This window comes from Aulonocara stuartgranti (assembly GCF_965226115.1).
Source record: "Aulonocara stuartgranti genome assembly, chromosome: 13".
Lineage (NCBI taxonomy): Eukaryota > Metazoa > Chordata > Actinopteri > Cichliformes > Cichlidae > Aulonocara > Aulonocara stuartgranti.
The window spans coordinates 22780937-22805366 of record NC_138949.1 but is presented as its reverse complement, the minus strand read 5'-3'; the positions used below and the strand labels follow the sequence as shown (position 1 = coordinate 22805366).

Here is a 24430-nt window from a genome sequence, read left to right as displayed (position 1 = left end):
AACAATTACTTTGTAATCTGGCCTGGATACTGCTTAAAATGAAATATTGTTTTAGCCTCTTGTTCGCTTATCTTTTTTCTTTTCAAGACTAACAATTCATCACATCTTTACTTTATTTAATATGCACTGTTTTATATTCATATTTAAAAAATGCAAATTGCTAGTTATAGTCTTGTATTCTTGGCAAAAATATTGTTCTCTTGCAACGAGTATGCATCCAAAATGAGATGCATTATTTAATATTCCTGCCTGAAAAGTTAAATCGATGAATGGATTTGCGTTTATTTAGAAGTTATCAAAGGCCACAGTCAAACATTTATTTGCGGTTCCTCATGAGAGGATTCATGGCTTCGCTAAGTGTCTTTGTATTATGGATTGAATACTAAACAGTAATTTGATAACTTGCTATCATAGACAGAATAGTTGTTTTTTTGTTTTTTTTTTGTAATGACTGCACTTAATATACACAAATGTTTCTGTAAATAAGCTAATAGCACCAAGGCACACTCAAAATCCAAGTGGTGCTTAACATCAACACATTAACACATGCTGAACAAGTTGAACAAGTTGGCTGCTTGGTTCATTGAGACTGTGGATGCCAACACTATGAAATGTACATTATTGAAGTATTAGTATAACCTATGAATTGCTCTGTATAATTTCACAGGTTGTCTCTGATCTAAATCTTATGTGACTCCGTGCCCTTAATTTGTAACTACCATATTTGTTTAAACACAGATGTTCCAATGATGCCACCTGTGTGTGTGTGTGTGTGTGTGTGTGTGTGTGTGTGTGTGTGTGTGTGTGTGTGTGTGTGTGTGTGCGCGCCTCACCTTTCCTGCATGAGAAATAGGGAGGGCTGGATTGGCAACTACAAAGGAAAGTCAAGACAGCATTTTGGGTGCAATTTCAGGAGGACTCAAGTAGAAAGAGGAGCCATTCATAGGAAGACTAAGATGAAATCCATTAAAAGAGCTAAATCTCAAAGAATGATCAGATGGCTATCATGCATAACAATTTACAGCAGGGAACATTTTGCTGTTTTTCAGTTGTCTTAGCAGTCATGCGAAGAGTTTTCACGGGACAATGTCCTGTACAATGCTCAAAGAAATTGCAAAATACCCAAGAGCTACATCTGAGACGACGTGCCTCAGTTAGCATGTTAAAGTTCATGACAGTCCAATTAGGAAAAACGCTGAACAAGTATGGCTTATTTGGGAGGCTTGCCAAGAGAAAGCCTTTTCTCTTTAAAGAAAACATGGCAGTGCAGCTTAGGTTTGCAGCATTTCATCTGAACAAACAACAAGACTTCTGGAAGAATGTTCTTTGGACAGATGAGACGTGATCTCCAAAGTGGACATGTCTAACTAAAATGCAGAGCGCCACGTTTGATCAAAACCGGCTGGTCGACACAAACACGCCATACCGTCTGTCAAGGATTGTGGTGGAGGGGTGACGATTTGGGCTGGTTTTGCAGCTACAGGAACTGGGCACATTGCAGTCATCGAGTCAACCATGAACTCCCCTGTACAGCAGAGTATTCTAGGGTCAAATGTGAGGCCATCTGTCCAACGGCTAAAGCTTGGCTGAAATTGGGTCGCGCAACAGAGCAGTTATTCCAAGTACACCAAAAAATCTATATCAGAATGTCTGACATGCTGTGGCAGGACCTTTTAAGAAGGCTGTGAGTTAAAGAATATCTGCAAGCTGTGAACTGAAAAAGCACTGTAAAGAAGAGTGGGGCAAAACTCTTTGTTATTGTGTAAAGCATGGGATTTGCTTATTTTTGCACACGACTGCAGAGAATCCTGTGAAAAATGGTTTGTTTTTTGTGTTTTTACTTTTAAATCTAATTGGTGATTATCCTGTGAGATAAAATATGCTAAAATATGTTTTCTTTTGTAATCCCTGTTCAGAGAGGTACAGCTCTGCTACTGGAGCACCTGGCCGGTAGCCTGGCTAGCACTATCTCATTGACCACCCACCTGGACATCGCACCGCAGCACCACCTCTTCATGAAGGGACGCAATGGCAGCAACATCAAGCACATCACCCAAAGGACGGGAGCTCAGATCCACTTCCCTGATCCCAACAGCCCCCAGAAGAAATCTACAGTCTACATTCAGGGCACCATCGAATCTGTGTGCTTGGCACGGCAGTACCTCATGGTATTCATCTTCAGTGTGTGTTTAATTTATTGACAACTGAAAAAAAGAATGCTAAACTGCTAAGCCAGCCCCTTCCAACTTTGTTTTTGTGGTTAAGAGATGGCATTTGCGTTATATTCTTACATGTACAGATTCCACATACTGTGTGGTAGCTAGAATGGATGCCACTGTTTCATCAGTATCATCATGGTATGTGTGAATGATGCATGGGTTTTCAGATGTGAGTTAGGAAGTAAACCACGATTGCCTTGAGGGTTTTGAATAGCCTTGGGAGAGATTTGCTTGGCTCTAGTCGAGCTGCTGAAATGTCTGTCAGATAAACAAGAATCTGTAACCGACTCAAGGTTAGCACACATGGTTCATAGCTGCTACATACCTGCATGTAAGATGGACACAATTAGTTTGGCTTGACTTCTTTATGTCCTTTCTATGCCTTAAAAAAAGAAGAAGATCCTCATGGTAATGGGTTGACCTGCTTTCTGTGGTAGATTCTAGTGGACTGGATATCAACCTGACTGTAATTCAAAGATTACGTTAAAGTTTGGACCAAAGATAGCACTTCATATTTAAATTTCACTTGGTTAAAATGCTCAGCGGTCATTCTTGTCTTGTTTCCCATGACCGCTGAGGCTACCCGAATCTTAAATTACTTAGGAGTATAATCAGAGGTCTGTTTCAGATATGTGTAAAAGTGATGGCTGTTTAATTACTGTTGGCTTCGGCTGAGCTGGTGTGTATATGACATCTCAGCTGTAAACAGCTTTGGCTTTCTGTTTGGACATCCATAATGTGGGGCAGTAATTCTGCAAGAGCTGCCTTCTCTTTGTCTGCGGTCTCCCAGTTGGCCCCAAAGACATTTAGCAAATGCCAGAGTTGTTTCAGTGACCAAACATGACTTTCTTTTGGAATTGAAATGGGACACACAAGAAGGAGCTTCTTAAGTGTCTTACACTGGTGAAGAGTAAAGAATTAAAAAAAAAAAAAAAAAAGATTAATAAGAGATGAGATGGAGAAGAGAGGAGAAACAAAAAGCAATGAGTGGGAGAGGATCGTAGAAATGAACAAAGGGCATAAAAAGGGCTAGGTGAGGTGCTGTAAACTAGATGCAGAATAGGCATACAGGAGTGGGAGAGGCCTCCTCGCGGTAGTGAACTGTGTGATTTGGCTTCTCATAGCCAGACTATAGATTATAGCTCCAATCTCAAGCCCCGTCAGAGCCAGTCTGGCTCTGCTCTCTGCTGCTAATTACACCCACTCACAATAGGAGCACTGTCCAGCTCTCAGCCCAAAATATAGATGTCTGTGGTGCTTGTGGTGGTGATCATGCAAAACAGATTGCTGTTGGCGGAATTTCCCAAACTCAGTGTGGGATGAATCCAGCACTGAATCTTGTATTTATTGGTATGACCAACTTGCTCTACAAATGGTATACTACTATTGAGAAACGGCTTATATTACTGGAGCACCAGTGCAAACTTGAAAGCTTTTCAAAGAGATTGGTGTGCAGCTGACATAAGAAAATGAACGTTTATTACAAATATGTATTTATTTTGTCTTTGCTCCACAGGGCTGTTTGCCTCTGGTATTAATGTTTGACATTAAAGAGGATATTGAGGTGGAGCCCCAGTGTATCACAGCGCTAATGGAGCAGCTGGATGTCTTCATCAGTATCAAACCAAAGCCAAAACAGCCCAGCAAGGTATGACTTCAAGCCCACACTCACACGGCACGGAAAGTTGGGATTTCAGGCACTGGTACTGACTTGGCTTTGAGAAAGGCAATTTAGTCTTTAAGCTACAGCTACTTCTATCCAAACCAAAATATTTTAACTGTTTCAATGGATTGTCACAAAGTGCTGAAACCTAATGACCTTAGTAAACCCCTGATCTTGCCTTGAGCATCATCATGTGGTTAATCTCTGTGGTTTCATGGCAGCAAATCCAAAGAATGGGTTTAAACCCATTCTTTGGTTTTTTAGAGGATGCATATTGTGTGTACATTGTGTTTTTTAAATTGATCGCGATGAGCCATTTTTGTTTTGTTTGGTTTTTTTTTGGGGGGGGGGATGACTCTTTGTATCCTCTATAGTCATATTAACAGTATAGTGTTATCGCACCATAAAGAACATAGAAACAGTTCCAAATGCTGCATCATCTATGGCTTATTAAGCTGGCTTTAGTCCATTTAGCTCACAGTCCACTTTTCTAGATGTGCTTTCAAAATAAACAAAGACCCACATCAAAATCAAGAATATTGTTATTATCAGATTTACTTCGAATGTAGTGGCAGTTAGCAAATGTTTGCATGCAAACACATCATTTTTATTATAAGCTTAAATGAGAAGCTCCTAGTGTTGTTTAAATTAAATAGTTATTTGTTTCCTTTTTTTTAACTAGGAGAGATTGTGTATCCAGGATCATGCTTCAACATTTCCAGTGGCATTAAAAATCATATTTCTAGAGGATATATTTACACACACATTCATACAAGCAAGTTATTCTATGTGCTTTCTATCACATTCACACTCTGACGGCTGCATCGGGAGCAACCTTCCAATTAGGAGATGAACTGAACCACAGCAGCTCCTTAAATATATCCCTTCACAGTTTTGACTGTTGCATGTAAAAAGAGCATAACAAGACACTGGCTAAAAAGTGATCAGTGGCTGGATAAAGTACAAGAAATGCTCATTTTTTGAGGACTAAAACAGGCACCCATAGGAAACTGGACCACATTTCTATAATATTATGAACATCGTAGACTAAAGAAAGTGCCCCGTGTTATTACAGTGTATTTATTCTGCTGTCAACTTTTAGTTACCAGGTTTTATACTTCTCAATTTTTCTTCTTCTCAAAGAAAAAATAGGTTTGGGGGGTTCTTTTTGTTTTTAAAAGGAGCTAATTTTTCTTCTTTATGCATTTTACACTTGGGACTGTAATATGTACTTGACAGAGTAATGATTACTTTAGGAGGCAGCGTACAGACACAGTGTTGAGTGTCCTCCTCTGTAACACTAGCTGTGCACTGGTATTGACCGTTACAGAGCTCCTACCAGGCAAAATAACCAAATAAGAGTAATGTATTTACTTAACTAAAGAGAGGAAATATTCCATCCCAGCTGTTTGCTGCTCATATAGTTGCACACAGAGTAGATGTAGATTCTGAAAATGAAGCACACAGAAAAGAACCACTTGCTTACATGAATAAATGTTACACAGTGCCAGCATGTTACAGCAATGATAAAAAATTATAGCAAGAACGTTCTGAGTTTCGATCTCCCGGTTTGTTGGACTCTTTGTGTGGAGTTTGCGTGTTCTCGCAGTGCCTGCGTGGGTTTCCTCCAGGTGCTCTGGTTTCCGTGCACAGTTCAAAGACACGCTTGTTAAATTAACTTGTTTTTCTAAGGTGGCCGTAGGTATTCGTGTGAGCGTGTGGGGTTGTGATGGACTGGCAACCTGTACAGGGTGTAACTCATGCCTTGCCCTGCGGCAGCTTCAATGCACTCTACACCCCCCCCACCCCCCACCCACTGCAAACCTGAACTAATTGAACGAGTAACAAAGTGGATGAATGCCTTAACCTTCAGCCAGTCTCATAATTGATTCAAGCATCTGGCATATACTACACTCAGTTTCCACAGTGGTCTTATCTTAAGAAATCACAACATGTATAATAGACTACATTAAAAAAAGCCAAACATCCAGTAAACATTAAAGTTTCAATGAAAATGTGTCCTTTTCTCCCATAGAAAAAGACAGCTGCTGTCCTACTTGTTCAAATGCAGCGTCAGAGAAGGGGAAAAAAACGACTGCTCGAGAAACAAATAAGCCACTGTTCCATTTCAGTTACTTTCCATCAAATGACAGCATGACATTGAAGTAAATTATGGATTGCCTTGTCATATTTCATCACTGCTAAAACTTAGAAAGGGAAAAACTGGATCCCTGTACCAACACAGTGAAGGGTTTTGGCAAGTCGGCATCTGCCACAGTGGGGAATCGCAGTCTCTCCTCTGCACAGCCTGCCATGCATGTTTCATCTGCTGGACAGGGCCACTCTGTTTTTTTTAGTAGGAAAAGCTGAAGCATAACAAAAAGTAAGTGGCTTCATTCTTGGTAAATTAGGTAGAAATTTGGAGTTAAGCTCAATGACCTTTAATTAAATGTAGCTTCTATTAGTGAAATCTGTTACTCAATCTTTGGCACGCCTTTTTTGTATATACAATTGATCTAATGTTTATAATAGTCTGCTGTTGTACACGTAGTATTCCTAGTCATATTTCACTGTTTGGCCTCAACCTGACCTGCTCATCAAGGTGCCTACGTCCCACCCTGAGTCAGGGCTCAATGCCCAAACCAGACGGGCCTGCGGGGACCGGTGTGGAAGTGCCAGTATAAACACCGACCCAGCCCAGATCCTCTTAAGAACCCTTCACTTAAACATTTTAATGAGGTGACAGAAATAATCCAAAAGGCCGGTCCAAATGGGTGCCACAGCCTGTCTGCTTCAATCACTTTGGCAGTCCTGTAGAGGAGGGTGTGCACGTGTGTCAGGGATATTCACCGCTGATTGAAAAAAAAAAAAATTCAGAAGCTCAATTTTGGCAAAATGCAAAAAGTCAGCACTTTGATTTATATTTGATGTTTGGTAAGATCGAATAAAGCAAGGTTTCCAGTCATTTCTTTCAATGATTCCAAATCTGATTGTGAATTTTGTGTTTTTCTGTTCTTTTTACAGTCTCTTATTTTCTTCTCTCATATCAGACAGATATGTTGATCAAGAAACACTGTCTCTCTCACTGTCGTTCCTCCCCCGTCTCCTTCTCTCTCCCACACTGCCTCAATGTTTATCCTTCTAATCTACCCTTAATTCCCTCTTCCTTCCTCACATTTTATGTTTGTCTTCTCCCTCAGCCTCCCTTTCACTCCCTATCTATGGTACCAACATTCCCTACCCTATCTCTCCCTTGCTCCTCCTCTTGCTTTTCTCTTCTGCCTCCTAGTTTCCTGTTTATTTCCATGTCCATCCCACTTGTTCCCGTTTTCACCGGTTTCTCATCGCCTCTTCCTTCTCTCTCGATCTCTCCCAGTCTGTGATAGTCAAGAGTGTGGAGAGGAATGCAGTCAACATGTACGAAGCCCGAAAATTCCTCTTGGGTCTCGAGAGCAATGGAGTGGTGTCTTCCTCACCCCCTGTGGCACTGAATGCTGGCACTAATGGTCCATCCCCATCTCTCATCTGCCCTGTTGGCCTGGACATCCTGGCCTCAGCTGGCCTGGGGCTGAGTAATCTTGGTAATGACAATGTTTAACTTGCTAAGAAATAATGCTAAAGAATATCTTTCTCTATGATTGGGGGAGGGTGAATAAGATGTTACCTTTTTATTTCGTGCACAAAATGCAACAGATTCAATTGTATCATGATAGAAGAACTAATATCTTCATGAATCAGTGTCATTCCCAAGCGTGTAACACAAAGTAGTCTCTTTTAGAATTTTCATTGGTTTACTGAATTGAAAAACACAATCCCCCTTTACATAAATCACAGCTGGTGACTCACTGCATCTCTATATGACCTTTACAGCAGGAGCTGTGTGGACGCAAGTCCAAATCTGCGCATCTTTGATCAGTCAACCATCAGAAAATAACCTCGGTACACATGTAGTTGCAGCACTTTGAATAATTTATGAGTTTATGAATCACAGGATGATGAACGGTTCTTATCGCGTAGGAGTTTGTCTGCAGCGCTGACCTCAACATCTGAGCCCAACAGAGTCCAGAACTGTTGAGATTAGGGGACATTTTTGTTTCCATGGATGACTTTCAATTGGTTGTAAGAGTGCGTGCAGTGTATAACAAATCTTTAGTCACAGTTATCAGATTTTTGCATTCTTCTCATAAAAAAATTTGGAGATTCAGTCTGTTTAAAAAACAAACAAAAAAAAAACATGGAATTTAGGACATGATTTATATATCAGAAGCAGTCGGAAAGGCAGATAGGATAAGCTGACAGGAAGTGGCTCATTCCTGTAAGCACTAGCTGGCAGTAGATCTGTTATCTGTTAGAAATTTAAATATAAATGCAGTATGTCATCAAATGGTAACCACAGCAAATCTGCATTACATTACTGGAATGTGTTTATTTTCTCCTACCACTGACTTGGACCATATGTGATAGTCAAGATGTTGAGTATGTATTTGTGCTGAGAATTTTCTGAGATAATGGGTTTATTTTTGTTATAATTTTGGAAAACCTAGCACAAATGTTTTAGCATATCTTCTGTTAGTTTTGATGAGCATGTGTTCAGTTTATGATTGGATTGTCCCCCCTAGAAAATGAGATTAAAGATTGGCTGCAAAAAAGCTCAGTGTGCCAGGAGAGTGCCCGTACAGTAGAAATCTTTTTTTGCTGTTTCATTTAAACTCAGGGGCCCCGGGTGAAGCTGTGGACGGCCACATCCTGGCCTTTAGTAATTGCTACATGCTTTTCTTCTTCAGATTACAGACCAGTGTGCCAGAAGAATCCCTGGCCTTATTCCTGGAGCCAAAGTAGCCCCTTGTTAAAGCCACAGACCTGCTTCTTTCTGTTTTCATACACTGCGTTTGGGTTAAGACACCAAGCACCACATTGTTGGTGTTCTCGATACCATAGTTTTATTGGGTATGAGGACACACTAGACGTGTACTTATGCATCCATGACCTTGTAGAAATTTAAGAAATTCTTGCTCTCATTTGCTGTTGGGTTGATGGCAGTTTGATGGAATTCCAGTTAAATAGCTGGAAGACCAAGATTTTTTTTTTCTTAGTGCAACTTATGATTAGCTTAAAAAATGCACTTTGACAGGACCACCACTGATCTATTCATATACTGTCTTCTCCTTTCTTTCCTAATTTCTTTTGGTTACCCTTTAGCCTTCCTGGGTGCAACAGCATCACACTCTCTCCCCAATTCTGCTGCCCCAAACGCTGTGCTGAACAGCTTGAACTCCTCCATGAGCCCTCTGCAGACCCCAAGCCCCAGTAACCCCACTCCTTCCCCCTCCCTCTGGCCAAGTTCACTCACCAGCACCCAAGGTTTGTATATAGTACTGCCAGTAGCTCTTATGGTAAATCTGTATTTAATTTATTTATTTTTTATTCACAAATTATGTGTCTTGATGCATGCTTGACGTGAAAGAGTAAAATCCTTACAAATGTCTCAATCTTTATTTTAATTTTTGGTAATTCAGGTAATGTATTACATGACAAAAAGCCCTGTAACATTTTTCTTATTACTTTGATATTTTGGAAACTTAAGGCTTCTCGTCTCAGCTGATGCTGCATCCTGCCACTCAGGCCACCCTGAGCAGCATCCTGCTGTCCGGTGTGCCAAGTTATACACCGAACACACCATCTCCTCCACCTGGCCTCGCCCCCATAGACAAGCAGCCCAACGGGGTCCCTGAGTGCACCCTGAATGGACATGTCAAGGTTGGGCCCTTACCAACTTTATATTGTATCACCTCGCTCTACGTTTTGAATGACTGTGATAATAATTATTTTTTATTTTTTGTGTGGGCATGCACATGTATAGCACTCTGGCTCAGTGTATGGGAGGATAACAACGGCGTCAATTGCAGAAAATGTCTTGAGTCCAGCTCCATGTGACTCAGTCCAGGAAGCCAGTGGCCACAGTCCATCAGAACCACGGTCAAGCAAGTCCAGCCCGGACGAAGGTATTCCTCAAATCATTGCAGTGTCCTTGTCACTGAACACATGTGATTTGTGGCTGGATCCATGCTTTCACATTTACACCTAACTCAGACATTACCGTCTTAATACTGCAGCAGATATTGAGTCTCATCAGAGCAGGCAAAGTTTTTCCAATTACATATTGTCCAATTTTGGTGTTACTGTTTGTTTCGGATCAGATCCAAGCACTCCTGGCCATTTTCCTCTGGCATCATTAAGACATTTTCACCCAGTGATCTGCTGCTTATTGTTTATTTCCTCTCTCAGACTATTCTCAATAAACACTTGAGATGGAGTAAGTAACACATCATTAGAGTCACATTTCTTCACCATTGTTTAAACAGTTTGAACTTCTTAAGGTCCTTTTGACCATGTGTACCTAAATGCATTGAGTTGCTGTTATGTGATACAAGTAACAAGCAACTGAAGAGGTGTACCTAACAAAGTGGTGTATGACTGTGTACTATATAAAATGGCTATTGAGAATAATATAAGATTAATTCTCTCTGCCAAGGAGGTCATGTGATTGGTTTGGTTTGTCTCAAGTTAACGCCCCTCCCCCCTCCCTGAGCCTGGTTCTTCCAGGGGTTTCTTCCTGTTAAAGGGGAGTTTTTCCTTCCCACTGTCACTAAGTGCTTGCTCAAAGGCGGCCACCTGGGTTTTCTTAATGTAAAGGCCTGGAGGTGATGTACAGATTTTTATGAACGTTTTTCATTCGTATCTTCACCGTTTTTAATTAAAACATTTAACTTGGCTAAAAAGTCATTTTGAAAGTGTGCACTTATTCACAACTGCGCACTTTTTGTGGTGAGTCATTTATAATAAACAAAGTCTTATGATTTATGTGTTGTTACAGCCTTGGACTGACAAAATGTTTGAGCTGTTAAAACTTTCAGCTCAGGTTTGTTGGACCTTAGCTTTGCAGACTTAACATAAATGTCCAAATCAGGATTTTCCACTTGAGATTTATGCAACCCTTAAACCCACTTTGAGGAAAATACCTTTATTGTACCCACGTTTTACTTCTCTATACTGTCCTCCTAACCTCATACGCTTTCTGACTACATTCACTGGAGCGGAGACAGATTAACTGCTGGTCTCCTCGCGGTTCAGAAAGGCCCTCGTTTCCTCTGTGTCTTACACTCGCGGTTTTCCCCTCAAACCTTCACTCTCACGCGTCTCGTTTTTCCCCGCTGTTTTTAAAGTTTGTCCTCCCCCGACGCGGTGTGTCCAGTTAAGTTTTCCTCTCCCTCCCTTACCACCTCCTGTGTCCCAGAATGTGTTTGCGCTGGCTTGCCTCGTACAGCTTAACTCCGCTGTGTCAGTTGAAGGTGTCTGGGGATATTGTTCAAACATTAAACCCCAGAGAACTTCGTTTAAGTGGCTGACATCATATTATTTTACAGTATGCGACCCATGTATACTCACACGTGCACATCCTGTTGCACAGAGCAGGTCCTTGTCGGGTTAAAAGCAGAGAAGCGGATGAAAAAGCACTATAATCACAGCTGGTGTGTTTTTAATTAATCTAGAATTCAAGTGAGACCTGTCACACTTGAATGCATGCACACATGCAGTACATATGCTCACAAGCTAAACATACTCATTCATACTGAATGACCCAGTCACTTCTGAGTGCAGGCTGTGTTATGGTATAAATTGAAATTGATGAAACCTAAGGTATTACAGCTATTGTTGTCATTATGTGTATTTTGTCTGCACAGAAAAAAGAGAATATTCACCATTTGTCCGTGTTTATTCCTTCAGGCTCTGACACATTTGTAGAAGTGGGCATGCCCAGAAGCCCCTCGCACTCCGCTAATGGAAGTGAGTTGAAACAGATGCTGGCGTCATGTAAGACATCATCAGGAAAACGACAGGCTGTGGAGCTCCTGCAGGGCACCAAGAACTCTCATCTACAGTATGTCTGAATCATTTATGACTTCTGTTGTTACTTTTTAGCATCTCTTCCAAAATCTTTTACAGATCATGCTCCTAAAGTTTGATAGTATTCTTTAAATATTGATCTTTACAGACATTAAGATAAGCCCAGAAACAATGGGATCATTTTTATTTTTAAACAATAATAATGCATAAAATCACAGACTATCCCAAACTGGAGCAACCAGCTGTGGTACGTTATACACATTATACTGGACAGCATTGTTATTATGATGGCTAACTCTATGTTTATAATAATCCCAGTACGTCAGCTGTTTTTGAAATGGTGCAGTGGGATCCATCAACTTTCCCTTGTTTTTTTCCGTATAGATGCTCTGACAGTTGTGATGTTAATATCAAACATGGCCAAAGTTTGAAATAATGAGGTCTGCAAATGTGCAAGTAATCCCCTTTGAGCTGAAAGCTCAGGCTTCAGACTGTTTTAACTGCTTAGCTGTTTAGCGGTTTGGCTCTGTTTGATGTCAGTCAGAAGAGATATCTTTAACATGGTTATCTCAAGTGCGCAGCTCTGGCTGTGTGAGCACAGAAACCCCACCCAGCTGATCTTCATATTTTTTGTTTGAGAGAGACAGCCAGTCAGAAGAAAGTTGCATGAAAGGGAGCATTGTGTGTTGAATTGTGATTCATGCAAAATTACTAGAGTCCAAAAACTGTACTCTGCTGCTACAAATTCGAATATACATCAGCATTCATGAGAGCGAGCACTTTTCCACGAGTAGCTGCTAGACACGACTCAGCTTTACTCGGTTTCAGTCGTTTTCTATTAGAATTGAGTCAGGCACCTTATGTGACTCAGGTTGTAATAGCAAAGTCACATGATGTCATTGGTATGCGACACAAACGTAATAGAATAACGGAGGCCGTTAAGGCTCAGCCGCTTTTTGTTAAACCGCTGTGTTGTTGGGTTTTTTTGTACTTAGAACCCCGGCTGAGTAAGTACTAAAAAAGTACCTGGTGCCAAAAATGGAAAATCCTTAAAACCGAGGCAAGTCGAGCTGAGTAGATACTAGTGGAAAAGGGATAATGGAGATGCTAGTTACTAAAGGCCCTCTTTAACTGCCTGAGTGATCACGTCAGCAAAGGATGAGCTGAAGAAAGGTTATTTACTGATATAGTGCCTGTTTTAATTCCAACAGTTCTGACTGTCTCCTCTCGGACACGGAGTCCAGCTCATCAGACAGTCCTGTGGCAGATAAGAGGGCACCGGGGAGTGAGCGGGCAGCTGAAAGGGCAGCACAACTGAACGAGAGGGAGAGAATCCGATTGGCACCTCAGACCTCCTTTGCCAACATGCAGGTACACACACACACACACACACACACACACACACACACACAGCTAACATGGAAAGAGAGGCCATGGTTTTATTGGCTTTAACCATCTGTTGAATTTTACAGGCTTTTGACTATGAACAGAAAAAGCTACTGGCAACTAAAGGTGAGTTGACATTTTTGTGCCATCAAATAGTGCAATCAGTGTCATTAGCAGTGTGACATATAATTTAGTCCCCTTAAAAAAAATTACATTTATTTCTTTAGCCACAAAAACATCTTCACACTAAATATTATATAATTATATAATATTTAGTGTTTCTATAAAAGAATTATATAATTCTTTTATAGAAACATATTTGCATCACTGCTTTTCTGTATTCGCACAGCTATGTTGAAGAAGCCAGTAGTGACTGAGGTGCGCACTCCGACCAACACCTGGAGTGGTCTGGGCTTCTCAAAGTCCATGCCAGCTGAGACTATCAAGGAGCTAAGGAGAGCCAATCACGTCTCATACAAACCCAGCATGAGCACGACATACGAGGTCAGACAGAAATGAAAGTGTTTAACTTTCATTATCGTGATGAATATGTTCAATATCTTAGCATGTACTGATGTTGTGTATATTATAAGAAACATTATTTGCCTGACTGTTGTTTTAGTAGACAGACGTTTGTGTTCTGTATTGGGATGTACAGAATTCAGTCTGAACTTGTTTCTTTTTGGTCCTCAGGGTTCCCCACTGTCGTTGTCTCGATCCAGCAGCCGGGAAGGCGTGGGGAACGGGAGTGACTCTGACAACTGGCGTGAGAGGAACGCCACCAGCAACGGCCTAGCAAGCCACACAGAGTTCGCCTCAGCCGTCAGCAGTCCAAAGAGGAAACAGAACAAATCTGGTCAGTAAATTTTTGTTATTTTTGTCTTCAAATAATGATGCTGATTAACAATGAAATGAAAGAGAACAAAATAAAGATTTAAAATGTCATTGTGAGCACTCTTGCCTCTGAATTTGATGGTTTTGCTTGTAAGAGTAATATACTCAATATAGCACTCAGGGTTGGCACGTTAAAGTCTAGTGAAGCTGCCAGTCTAGTTAATCTGCAGAACAGATGGTCTCAGTCAAAATGGTCCAAATTTTCATCTCTTTAAGTTAAACATTGTTTCATTACCTGACTGAATGAAAGAAATGTCTCTTTTTAAACTGTCTTGTAGCTGCAGAACATTTCCTCAGCAGCAGCAACTACATGGACTCTATTTCATCAGTAACGGGCACAAACGGCTGCAGCCTGAATTCGTCTCTGAAAGGCTCAGACCTGCCCGAGCTTTTCAGCAAACTGGGCTTGGGGAAGTACACGGACGTCTTCCAGCAACAAGAGGTAATCCTGATTCTGAACCAAGTTTTTATCGCACAAGCTTTCATCGTCTTCCCTGGTTTAACTGTAGGGGTGGACGTGTGGGTGTGCCAGACCATTGCTTCTGTCCAAAGTGAAATATCCCTGTCATTATTTGTTGTTGCTATGTTACATTCATAGTTTAATTAATTTTTCCTTAACAAGCTGTAGAATTGCATTCGTACATCAAATATTACTGCTTGCATGGCAGGGAGGATATTATGTACATGACCATTAGTCTTGACATTTATGTTTGAAGATCTTTTCTAGATTAAGGTTGTTAAACTGGCTCGTTGCTGCTTCTAGATTGACCTCCAGACATTCCTGACACTCACAGACCAGGACCTGAAGGAACTGGGAATCACCACCTTTGGTGCCCGTAGGAAAATGCTGCTCGCTATCTCGGGTATGGAAAAAAAAAAATTCAGAAAGAGCATTCTCTTGTTGCATTTTATCTTTCTCTGTGCTGTCAGCTGCATGACACTGCAAATAAAACATTTGCATAACAACGCAGAGATACCCACGTTGGTCTTTTCCTGTGCCGATAATCACTCGTACCAGCACGAGCTTCATTCTGCCAGCTCACCTTTGCTGAAGGCAGTTTCATTAATGGTTTTTTTTTTTTTATGTTTATTGTTTTGTCTGAGTGGATCCCAGCAGTCCAAAAGATAAATAATAAGTTCATATCTCAAAGTTCATAGGTGGTTCTTGTTGTCAGCAAGCCAGAATAGAAGTTAAACTGGTCAGATTTCTGAGAGGACATGCTGCAGTAATTTGCAGCAGCAGCAATAAATGGGATTCAAGCAAATTCTTCTCTGATGAGTGTTTCGGTATTTTCCCAGCTGCTCCAGCTGCCTGTCTCATGCTGATGCAGACTCTTCCCTGTTGTTACACTTGATCTAATGTGAATGTGGTGGGTGTCACACTTCATTACTGACATTATAATAGCCTGCACGAGTTAATCATGTCTGTGTTGGGATCATGAGCTTCCTGTCATGGTTATTGTTTAAATGTTCAGTTCACAAACGTCTGACCAGAGTCAGGGTTTACAGCGAGGGCAATGAGGGGAAATGTCGAGGTCAGCACTATGATTATTAAGGAAGCAGAGGGATCCAAGGCCAGGATCGGTTTTGCTGCCTGTCGCCTCAGCCAAGTCGAGGTCAACTTTCATCTCCGCTGACCGACTCTAGAGCTTGAAAACTGCATATTGCGCATCTCTGTCTGTCTTTCTGTGTTTTTGCTTCTCATAAAAAGATAGAATACCAGTCAAGGCAATCCAGGTTTTAACTTCCTGCTGGTGTGCCAGTAAAAAGAGCTGCTGGAGCGAGCTGCCTGCCTCCAGTAATCATACTGAAGGTTTATGCTGGCACCGACAGACTGCGGCTATCATATGAATAACTGAGAGATGCCAGGGTGTTCTTGAGACATTTTTATGAAATCATTTTGTCCAAACTGCTGTGTAAAAACAGATGGACACAAAGAGGGGTTTTGTTGATCTGAGCAATTCTGTAGTGCTTTGAATCCAATTTTCTTGTCACTGTAGATCAGTGAAGGCTGCAGAGACATGGCAACATTCTCCACGGTTTTATTTATTTTTACTTTGATTTGCTGCAATTCCCATCGCAACAATGGAAGTTACCCCACATTAAACACTATGTTTGTATCACCTTTGCTGCTCCTGATGTTTTGCGGTTATCTTTTTTTTTTTTTCCTGCCCACAGAACTAAACAAGAACCGGAGGAAACTATTTGAGCCACCCATCAGGTCCTCCTTCCTGGAAGGGGGGGCAAGCGGCCGCCTCTCCCGCCAGTTTCACGCTGAGATGGCCAGCGTCAGTGGGCGATGGTAGGCGCCTCCAGAGCTCCAGTCATCGGAGAACCGTCCATAAAGAAGACCAGAGTCCAGCATCTTAGAGTGGCGTCTAGGTTTCAGTGGTTGTTTACCCTTTTTCAGCTTCAGCTGAATTGAGACTGTTCGCAAAGTTGCATTGCCATATAGCGCATTTATAAATACTTTTTTTTTTAAAAGCCATAGTTTTACCTGAAGTGCCAACAACAACAAAAAAAGGGATTTCTCAGATACATGAAGTTCAGTGTTATTGCCTTATAAATCCACTAGTCTCTTGTTGAGCATTTATATATGAAGGGTGTGGTTTTGGTTCTGTCCAGTATTTCTGTCCACTTTTTGTTCAAGGGAACAGGCAGAATGATTAGTACATCATTTTACACATTGGTACTACCTGCATTTGTATTATGCTCTTGTATCAGTGACATGCACTTTAATAATACTAGATTTTTGCCTGTGAGAGCCTTATTCCTTAGATTGAAATGAAACTATGCATTTTTTTATTGACTTAAAGCACAGATGCATTTTCTACCAAGCCAAAAGTAAGCACTTAACCAGTGACATTAGCACAGCACCAAATGAAGTAATAATAGGTCAGCGCACCTAAGCGGTGACTTGATCAACTTTAACACATAACCAAAGTAAATCTCATTGTGACCTTTGACTCCTTCAGTGTTTCGATTGGTGGACATTCCTCCGAGATCAGTGTTTGTGTTGAGCATCAGTTTCTCTTTCTAGACGAGACAAAAATAAGTATTTTGTATTCATTTTGCATTATGATTTTATTTTTTAGTTTTTATTACCATCTTAGGCAAATGAGTGGAATGTTTATTGGTAATCGGTTTACATATGTATTTTTTTATATTTTCATGAATGAGTGTCTATGATTATTTTGTTTTGTTTTTTGTAATTAGTTTGCTTGTAAGTTTTAGTTTTATTTCCTGCCCTTTAGTCTCTGGAGCCATAACATGGCTGTGCCATTAGACAGCAGCAGAGATGTGAGACAGTTAGGCAAAGCTTTGTAGGCCTCTTTGATTGTGTCAACAGGCAATTTTCTGTGGTTTTTCTTCTGTGTTTATAGTACTTGGTCTTTTGTTTTATCTTTTTTGCCAGTCATGGCCTCTCTGTGGCCCCTTCCATGTGCCTTAAATCTCCCAATCTGGTCTACTGTGTATCTGAAACTTTTTTTTATCTTTCTGTTAGCTTAGAGTTTCAGATAGAGCAAGGAGAGGAGGCCTGTTAACAGAACAAGGCCTTGCCTTTAATAGTGAAACGTGCCAATATCCATAACTCATTTTTTTTCAGCAGGAAGAAATTTCGTTAAGAACACTAATATTTTGTTCTGACCTTACTTTCCAGATAGGAAGTGCCATCACAGAAAGAACCAGTTTTCCCACAGCCAACATGGTCTCATATTAATAGTTCTGCGAGACACAAATAGAGAACTAAGGTCACCAGAAGTACTGCGAGATCTAAGATGAAAACAAATAAAAATCTGGTATTTTCTACTATCAGTCATGTAATCTAATATCCCCAAAACCTGGTTAAGCAGTGTTTAATAAAGTAACAGAATTATGCATGCAGCGGCAGTGTTTATCACCAGAGCTTGTGTTTGCTCTGTAGCCCTGGATTATGTTCAGTCATGTGTTTTTTGAAAAGGAAAACATCCTTTTTTCCAGCAGTTCATTAACTTTGGATAACTCAAATGTTTTTTTGTGTAATGTTCTTAAAATATGTCTGAGCATTTAAACTACAAGAACATCCATCTTCCAATGATGAGAGCGTTTTTCAAGTGCAATTCAAAGCCTCTTTGTGAAGTCATTTTTCCTTTTTGTTTATATTTGCAGTACAGTAGGTTTAAAAGCTAAGACTGAGTAATATTCTTAGTTTAAATGAACAAGACCTGTATAAACTCTTAAAGTATGTACAAGACACTTCTGAAAAATTATCACTGCAAGTGCGTAAACGTTTATCTCAGCAGATTTAATTATGACAGACAGCAGCAGCAATCCTCGTATCGTTTCAAAGTAGTTGATCATTTATCACTTTTTTGTTTTAATTTACAGCGATTTAAAACCCTCATTTTTAACCACTTTTCCGTCCTATCTCGCATCCTATCCTATCTGACTTGAGCCATTCTCAATGTGGTTGTCAAGTTAGTAACACTACACTAAGTGATATTCTGACATGGTTGCTTATGCAAACCAGGTAAATTCTTGTTTTTGTTTTGTTTTTTTATTGTTTTTGTTTTGTTTTTTTGAAGTCTTAAAGAAGATGAAGAAGGCTAAAGCTTAATGTAGAAAGGGATTCTTTATTCTACAAGGAAACCCGGAGCTGCTTTTGCTCCACATGGTACTACATTTAAAAAGAAAATAGATAAATAATGTTGAGCACTGATTCTCCCAGTGCTGTGACTCGTGTTCCTGCCTAGCAGACATTTGTTTTCATCCTTCACTTTTTTTTGGATGTGTTTGCTCGGAGGGCAATAGAGGTTCTTGTCTCATCAAGTGAATGTTTCAAATTTATATATATTGCCTTGATGATGCATGTTATTGCAGCTTGATCACAGATCAGTAAAGGGACTCACCAAGTCAAAAGGTTTACTGCTAGCTTGCCTAGTCTTTGCCCTTGATTGAATAGTTTCACAATTATGTCTTTGATTTGTTGTATTAGTCATATTAATATTCCCAAAGGGATTTATTTGAAGGAATCTTTGTACTGCAATCAAATGGTACATTTATAATGTAAATGTAAACCACTAAGGAAATGATGTATAACATAACTTTTGTACAACTTTTCATTTTTACAGTCATTGTTTTTGCGTGAGAAACGTACAATTCTGCACCATATTCCTAAGATGGATTCGTGCATAAACATTGCCATGTGGTCAACGCTCTGTTCACTGTGGCATCTGTTGATGCTGTTGTTATTCTAACTGTATTGTAGTACAGATATAAACTTTTCAGAGAATCTGTCAAGCAGGCAAAAAAATGTTTGTTCGAACATTCAAATGATATTATGAAGGTAATAAATGTATGCAAACAAAAGCGCCTTTTGGTTTTGTTTCCCACATAACACAGAAATGTTGAGTTTTGAAACTTTCAAGTCTGAAGCTACCAGGCTGTCCAGGCGCACAGTATCAGTGCAGTATTTCTAGAAAAGGGCTGTTAAACGTGGAGCCCGAGGGCCAGAATCGACCTTGCAAAGACTCCAATCCAGCACACTGGAAGGCTTTGGGGAAAATTTTTCTTCCTTATAAAGAAAGATAAAGAAATTGCACTTCTTTATCTTGTATTAAGAGATTTATGTTGACAAAAAGGAGTTTTACTCATCCGCCTTGGATACATACTTTATTTGTAATTTTGACCAGCAGAAGTTAGTTAAAATTAGGCTAAAAAAAGTTAGGCCTGGTTTAGGTGACGCTGAACCCTCAGGTTATGCTGCATTAGTCTAGGCCCATTGGGGCTTCCCATCGTGCATCAAGTCTTTCTTCTTTGATCAGCTCTTTTCACTCTGTTTATCCACCACTTTGCATTACATCATTAATTATTCTCTGGCTCTTCCACACAGTCTCCCACTCCTCACACCCAGCATGACAGATGGCTGCCCTTCCCTGAGCCTGGTTCTGCTCAAGTTATTTTTCCTGTTAAAAGGGAGTTTTTCCTTCACACTGTCACCAAGTGCTTTCACTGAAGTGACTGTTGTTGTGATTTGGAGCTATATAAATTGAATTGAAGGTAATCCTTCTGCACTATTCTGCAATCACTTGGTGTGTCTGTTTAAAGACACATTCAAAAACACATTTGCATACTGCAGTTTGAGGGTAATGTGCTTACATGATGTCTAACCTGCACAGCATCTGCTTAATCCAACAAAATGAATCTATGACCAATGAGGATTTGCAGTACAAGACACACTTGAGAAGAAATTTAAAGTTGTCTTCTCTCCTTATAAACAGGCTACTGTAGTATGGGGAGAGAATTTATTTTCTTTGTTTTGCATGAAAGTACTGCAAATAATACATTTCTGCACGACTAACTGCCAGAAAACTGTTCACATCCGTGAAATAAAATATGGGTTTTTGTGAGATCTCGGTCACAAATTCAGCAGTGATGATGCTTCTTGGTTAATATGAGAAGATTAGAAAAACTGTTTTTGCTTTGCAGAGGGAAAACCTCAAGGGGGCAGTATTGTCACTGAAAATGACATTTCCCAAGTAAAGCGTGGAAAATGGTTACTCAGCAACAGATTATAAAATGTAAAGAAATGATAAAAATAGCATTTTATTCGTGAGAGACTCTTTGCAGCACAGCACATTGTCATTCGCCACCTCTAATACATATCATAGCTGTAATTTTGAAGTTAGTTTGGAAAATGTTCAAACTTGAAAGAAAATGATGCGTTTGCCTGTGGCTGTTTGCATATTCCCAAAGTGCTGTATTTTACCTGACATATGGAAAGTGATTCGGTTTTCAGTCGTTTTTATTTTATTGCTCAAAAAAAAAACCATCTCCAGGCCTCTCTTCTGATTATGGCAGCAAATTAATGTTCAGCTGTTTGCCACATAGACAGAGGGAGTCACTCATCCATCTCAAATGAGCCCTTTAACAGGTGGTGCCACTGAACTATGGTCTGTAAAGCACCTGTGGTTTCTATAACGTCACAATATTGAATGGGATGTAAATACTGGTATGTACAAGTGAGAAACTCACGGGGTAATGTGTAGGAAGGATGTTATGAAAACATTCCTTTTGCTGTCTGCTGCCAATTGCTGACATGACAAACGGATCACACCTATAATTAAATCTAGGTCTTATCTAAGAAAATGGTCCCATCATGAAGAGAATGTATCTGGATTCGGCAGAAACAAATTCACCTACATTTAATCTCATAAAGGATATTAGAGCTCTAGAGAAAAGCTAGTAGTTGCAAAATTTCAGAGTCTTTTCAATTGCACTATGGGTAGTTGTGTGTGCAGCACAGTCGGCAATCATTCCCTTTGCCCAGCGTGGCTAATTTCAATTTCATGTGCTATTGTGAGAGACAGGGTGAGAGAGGGACAGCTAAATTGCAGAGAAAGAAGTATTTTTTTTTTTGTTATCACTAACCAACCCTGCATTTATTCAGCATCCTGGCAGCATCCCCGTCAAAAGACCAGAGTCCACAGCTTCACATATTGTTCTCATGGGCAGCTTGCCTCTGCAGGAAAGGTGTAAATTAGAGTAGCTGTGACTCGGTTGCTACCTCACCATACCTGGCTCTTATCCAGTGGACATTATGCTCACGGTGCCTGATAAGTCTAGCTCTTTTTCTGTGAGCTCATTCTCCATCATATAAAGTGACCCGTATGTCAGAGCATCTGCATCACCGATGTTGAAAACGGTCACAAGAACATTTCTTTCTACTTTGCTTTAAGAAGCCAGACTAAATTGTATTTTTTGAAGTGGTCTTGAGCAACAGGTCTCCAGGATTTTTGAAGGTCTGTCAAAGTTTTCCTGTTTTTCACCAATTTAAAAAATCTATTTTTGAACATTTTAAGTTTTTAGTATTTTGTTGTAAAGCATTTTGTGATATTAGTCTTGAAAGGTCCTATACAAATATCATTTCTGTTATGTTTTTTTAGTTTGGTTCACTTAAAGGTTGTAAACTGTCATTCCTGGAAAGCATTGATAACAAAGCACAACCAACCCACTTGGCAGCACCTCAGTAAACAACACATTTATGCTCATTTGTTTACGCTTTATTCCATACAAACAGAAATAAAAAGACAACTAACAAGCTGAAACATTGGCATAATAATGTGAAAGTCAAAAAACAATCATGCCTTGAAATATGGGCATAGTTGGTTAAATTAACAAAATAATATGACTGCATTTGTGAGCATTATAGACGATGATAGGTGGGTTTTTCTTTCTTCAGTCAGAGGGAGGAAAGCTGCTCCTCCCTGTTTCCAGTCTTTGTGTTAAGCTATAGTTAATGAGCCTCTAGCTCTGCAGCTATACATGTTTATCCTCCTCATGCGAAGCTCTCCAGCAAAACAAATAAGCTTATTTTCCTTCATGCTTATCCTGCATTGCACACCCAATTAATTCATTTTATTAATAACATTTGGACCCGGCTTTTAATTGGTCTCCCCTGATTTCATTGTGGCCTTTCGGCGTATAAATGAACTTCATTTGAATTTCATATAATCTTAGATAAAGTGGAATTGAACTGGGCCCCCGGAGAAAACGCATAAGCACAGATCCATTATCAATCAAGCTGCAGCTACACCGAGGCCAGACTTCACACTGTAAATCAATGACATGCTTCATTTGCTGCCCTGAAACGCCAGATAAATGTCTTTGTGGTATGATGTGACACACACACACACACACACAGTGGTGACTTGGTATTGTTTTCTGCAAATATAAAATGGTCTGCCCATGCACTCCATATTCTGCCTCTTAACTGACCTCTGAGACTGTGTGTATGCGGCTGTGTAAGAGATGCCGAAAGATGCAGAGGCATTAAATATAATTATAGAGACGTCTGCATATGGGTCGCTCCGCCTTCTTTATCACTTCAAAATCTTCACACCTATTTGATCTGTTTTCTCACTGCACCTTTCTCCCCGCTATTTCTCCATCTGCCACTGTGTGTTCACTTGGCCTCTAAACACAGCAGAGGGAGCAAATGAGAGTGGACTGCCAATACAGTGTACACTATGGCCTATAGTGTGCGCACACAAACATACACTGCATGGCACTGCAAGATTTGGAGTGGAGCAGAAAAATGAGAAAACAAATGAGAGGAAAAAATGGTAGACAATTGACAAAGTAGAACTGAAGAGGCAAAAGTATTAAAGGAAGAATGTTAGTAAAGGAACAAGAAAGGGGAAAAGATTTGGCAGTGTGTGTGTGTGTGTGTGTGTGTGTGTGTGTGTGTGTGTGTGTGTGTTACACTGCCTTCTTTCATCCTCCTGCAGCTCTACTGGAAACACTGATGCTAACACAGGACGACTCACCCTGTAGGGGATATTGGTGGGTGGAGAGATGGCGTGGCGGAAAGGATGGATGGAGGTAGAATGAGAAGGAATCCTCCAGAACTGGTCAGCCTCATCCCTCCCCCTCCCCATCCTGCTCCTCCTCTCTCAAAGCAGATCAGCACAGCAGGCAGTGGAGGGACATAAGAGGTGTGGGGGGAGGGAGACAGGGCAACAAAGGGAAATTGATGATGACATATAGCAATTAGGCTTTTTGAAGCTTGTGCATTTAGGGCTATTAGGTGTGCTCTACTTGTTTTTGTTTATGATTTAGTCACTGCACATGGACTTTCAATGATCTGGTTTCTGAAACTAGTGGGGTGTGGGGGGCATTTAAACAAATGCAGTGTTGTTAATCCATGGATGTCACTGTAATGCTCTTTACACAGCTGGGGGGCAACTGTCAAGTCATGTCATATAGCAAATATATAATGTTACGCATGGCTTTCATCCACTTAAAGGCATACTAAAAATAACTCCAATTTAAATTTTTAAGGTGAATGTGGCAGCATCTTCTCCCCAGAACACTGCAGTGTGTTTGCAGGGAGTGATCAGGATGCTGACCTTTACCTTAAATGCACTGTGTATCCCTGGCAGGAAATGTGAGCCTTAGTGGAATCCAAGCGTGGAATATGTTCAAGGCTTTAGTGGTGCGCCTTATATGTTTCCTACTGAATCTGAATGCCATAGTGATTATGAGCTTATCAGGACTTTAATTTGCCTGCCCGCCACAACCCCATTTTTTTAATCCTTCAAGCTGCATGAAAACGCAAGCCAATTACTTTCCTGCAGGCAAATCAAACATTATTATTATTTCCCCCTTTTTAGTTTTGTTAATCTACAATTTTTCTTGTCTGTCTCAACTTCAGAGATGATGATGATGATGCTGTGACAGTGTGTTTCCCCAGAAGAGTTAGGGTGACTCTCCTCTATACGGTTCACTGCACTCCCTCCCTCTTTTTGTGGTTTTAAGCACCATGACTCAAGAGGGGGAATAGACGCAGCTGCAGAATCCGTTGTCCGCTGAATAGATAAGC

The 24430-nt window shown here is 40.4% G+C and overlaps 1 protein-coding gene across 2 annotated transcripts in view; it reads left to right on the top strand.

Moving 5' to 3' along the window:
* The window catches only part of bicc1a (BicC family RNA binding protein 1a), a 60233-nt gene extending 40817 nt beyond the window's left edge, over positions 1-19416 (top strand). For both annotated transcript variants that reach the window (XM_082557446.1, XM_082557447.1), the window contains 14 exons: positions 1917-2168; positions 3736-3867; positions 7259-7463; positions 9082-9243; positions 9467-9639; positions 9743-9884; positions 11668-11821; positions 12999-13158; positions 13260-13299; positions 13523-13677; positions 13867-14029; positions 14346-14509; positions 14831-14930; positions 16246-19416. In XM_082557446.1, the coding sequence (XP_082413572.1) occupies positions 1917-2168; positions 3736-3867; positions 7259-7463; positions 9082-9243; positions 9467-9639; positions 9743-9884; positions 11668-11821; positions 12999-13158; positions 13260-13299; positions 13523-13677; positions 13867-14029; positions 14346-14509; positions 14831-14930; positions 16246-16373 (2130 nt within the window). In that variant the 3' untranslated portion in view covers positions 16374-19416. The remainder of the gene's footprint in view (positions 1-1916; positions 2169-3735; positions 3868-7258; positions 7464-9081; positions 9244-9466; positions 9640-9742; positions 9885-11667; positions 11822-12998; positions 13159-13259; positions 13300-13522; positions 13678-13866; positions 14030-14345; positions 14510-14830; positions 14931-16245) is intronic.
* Positions 19417-24430: the final 5014 nt, after the last annotated feature.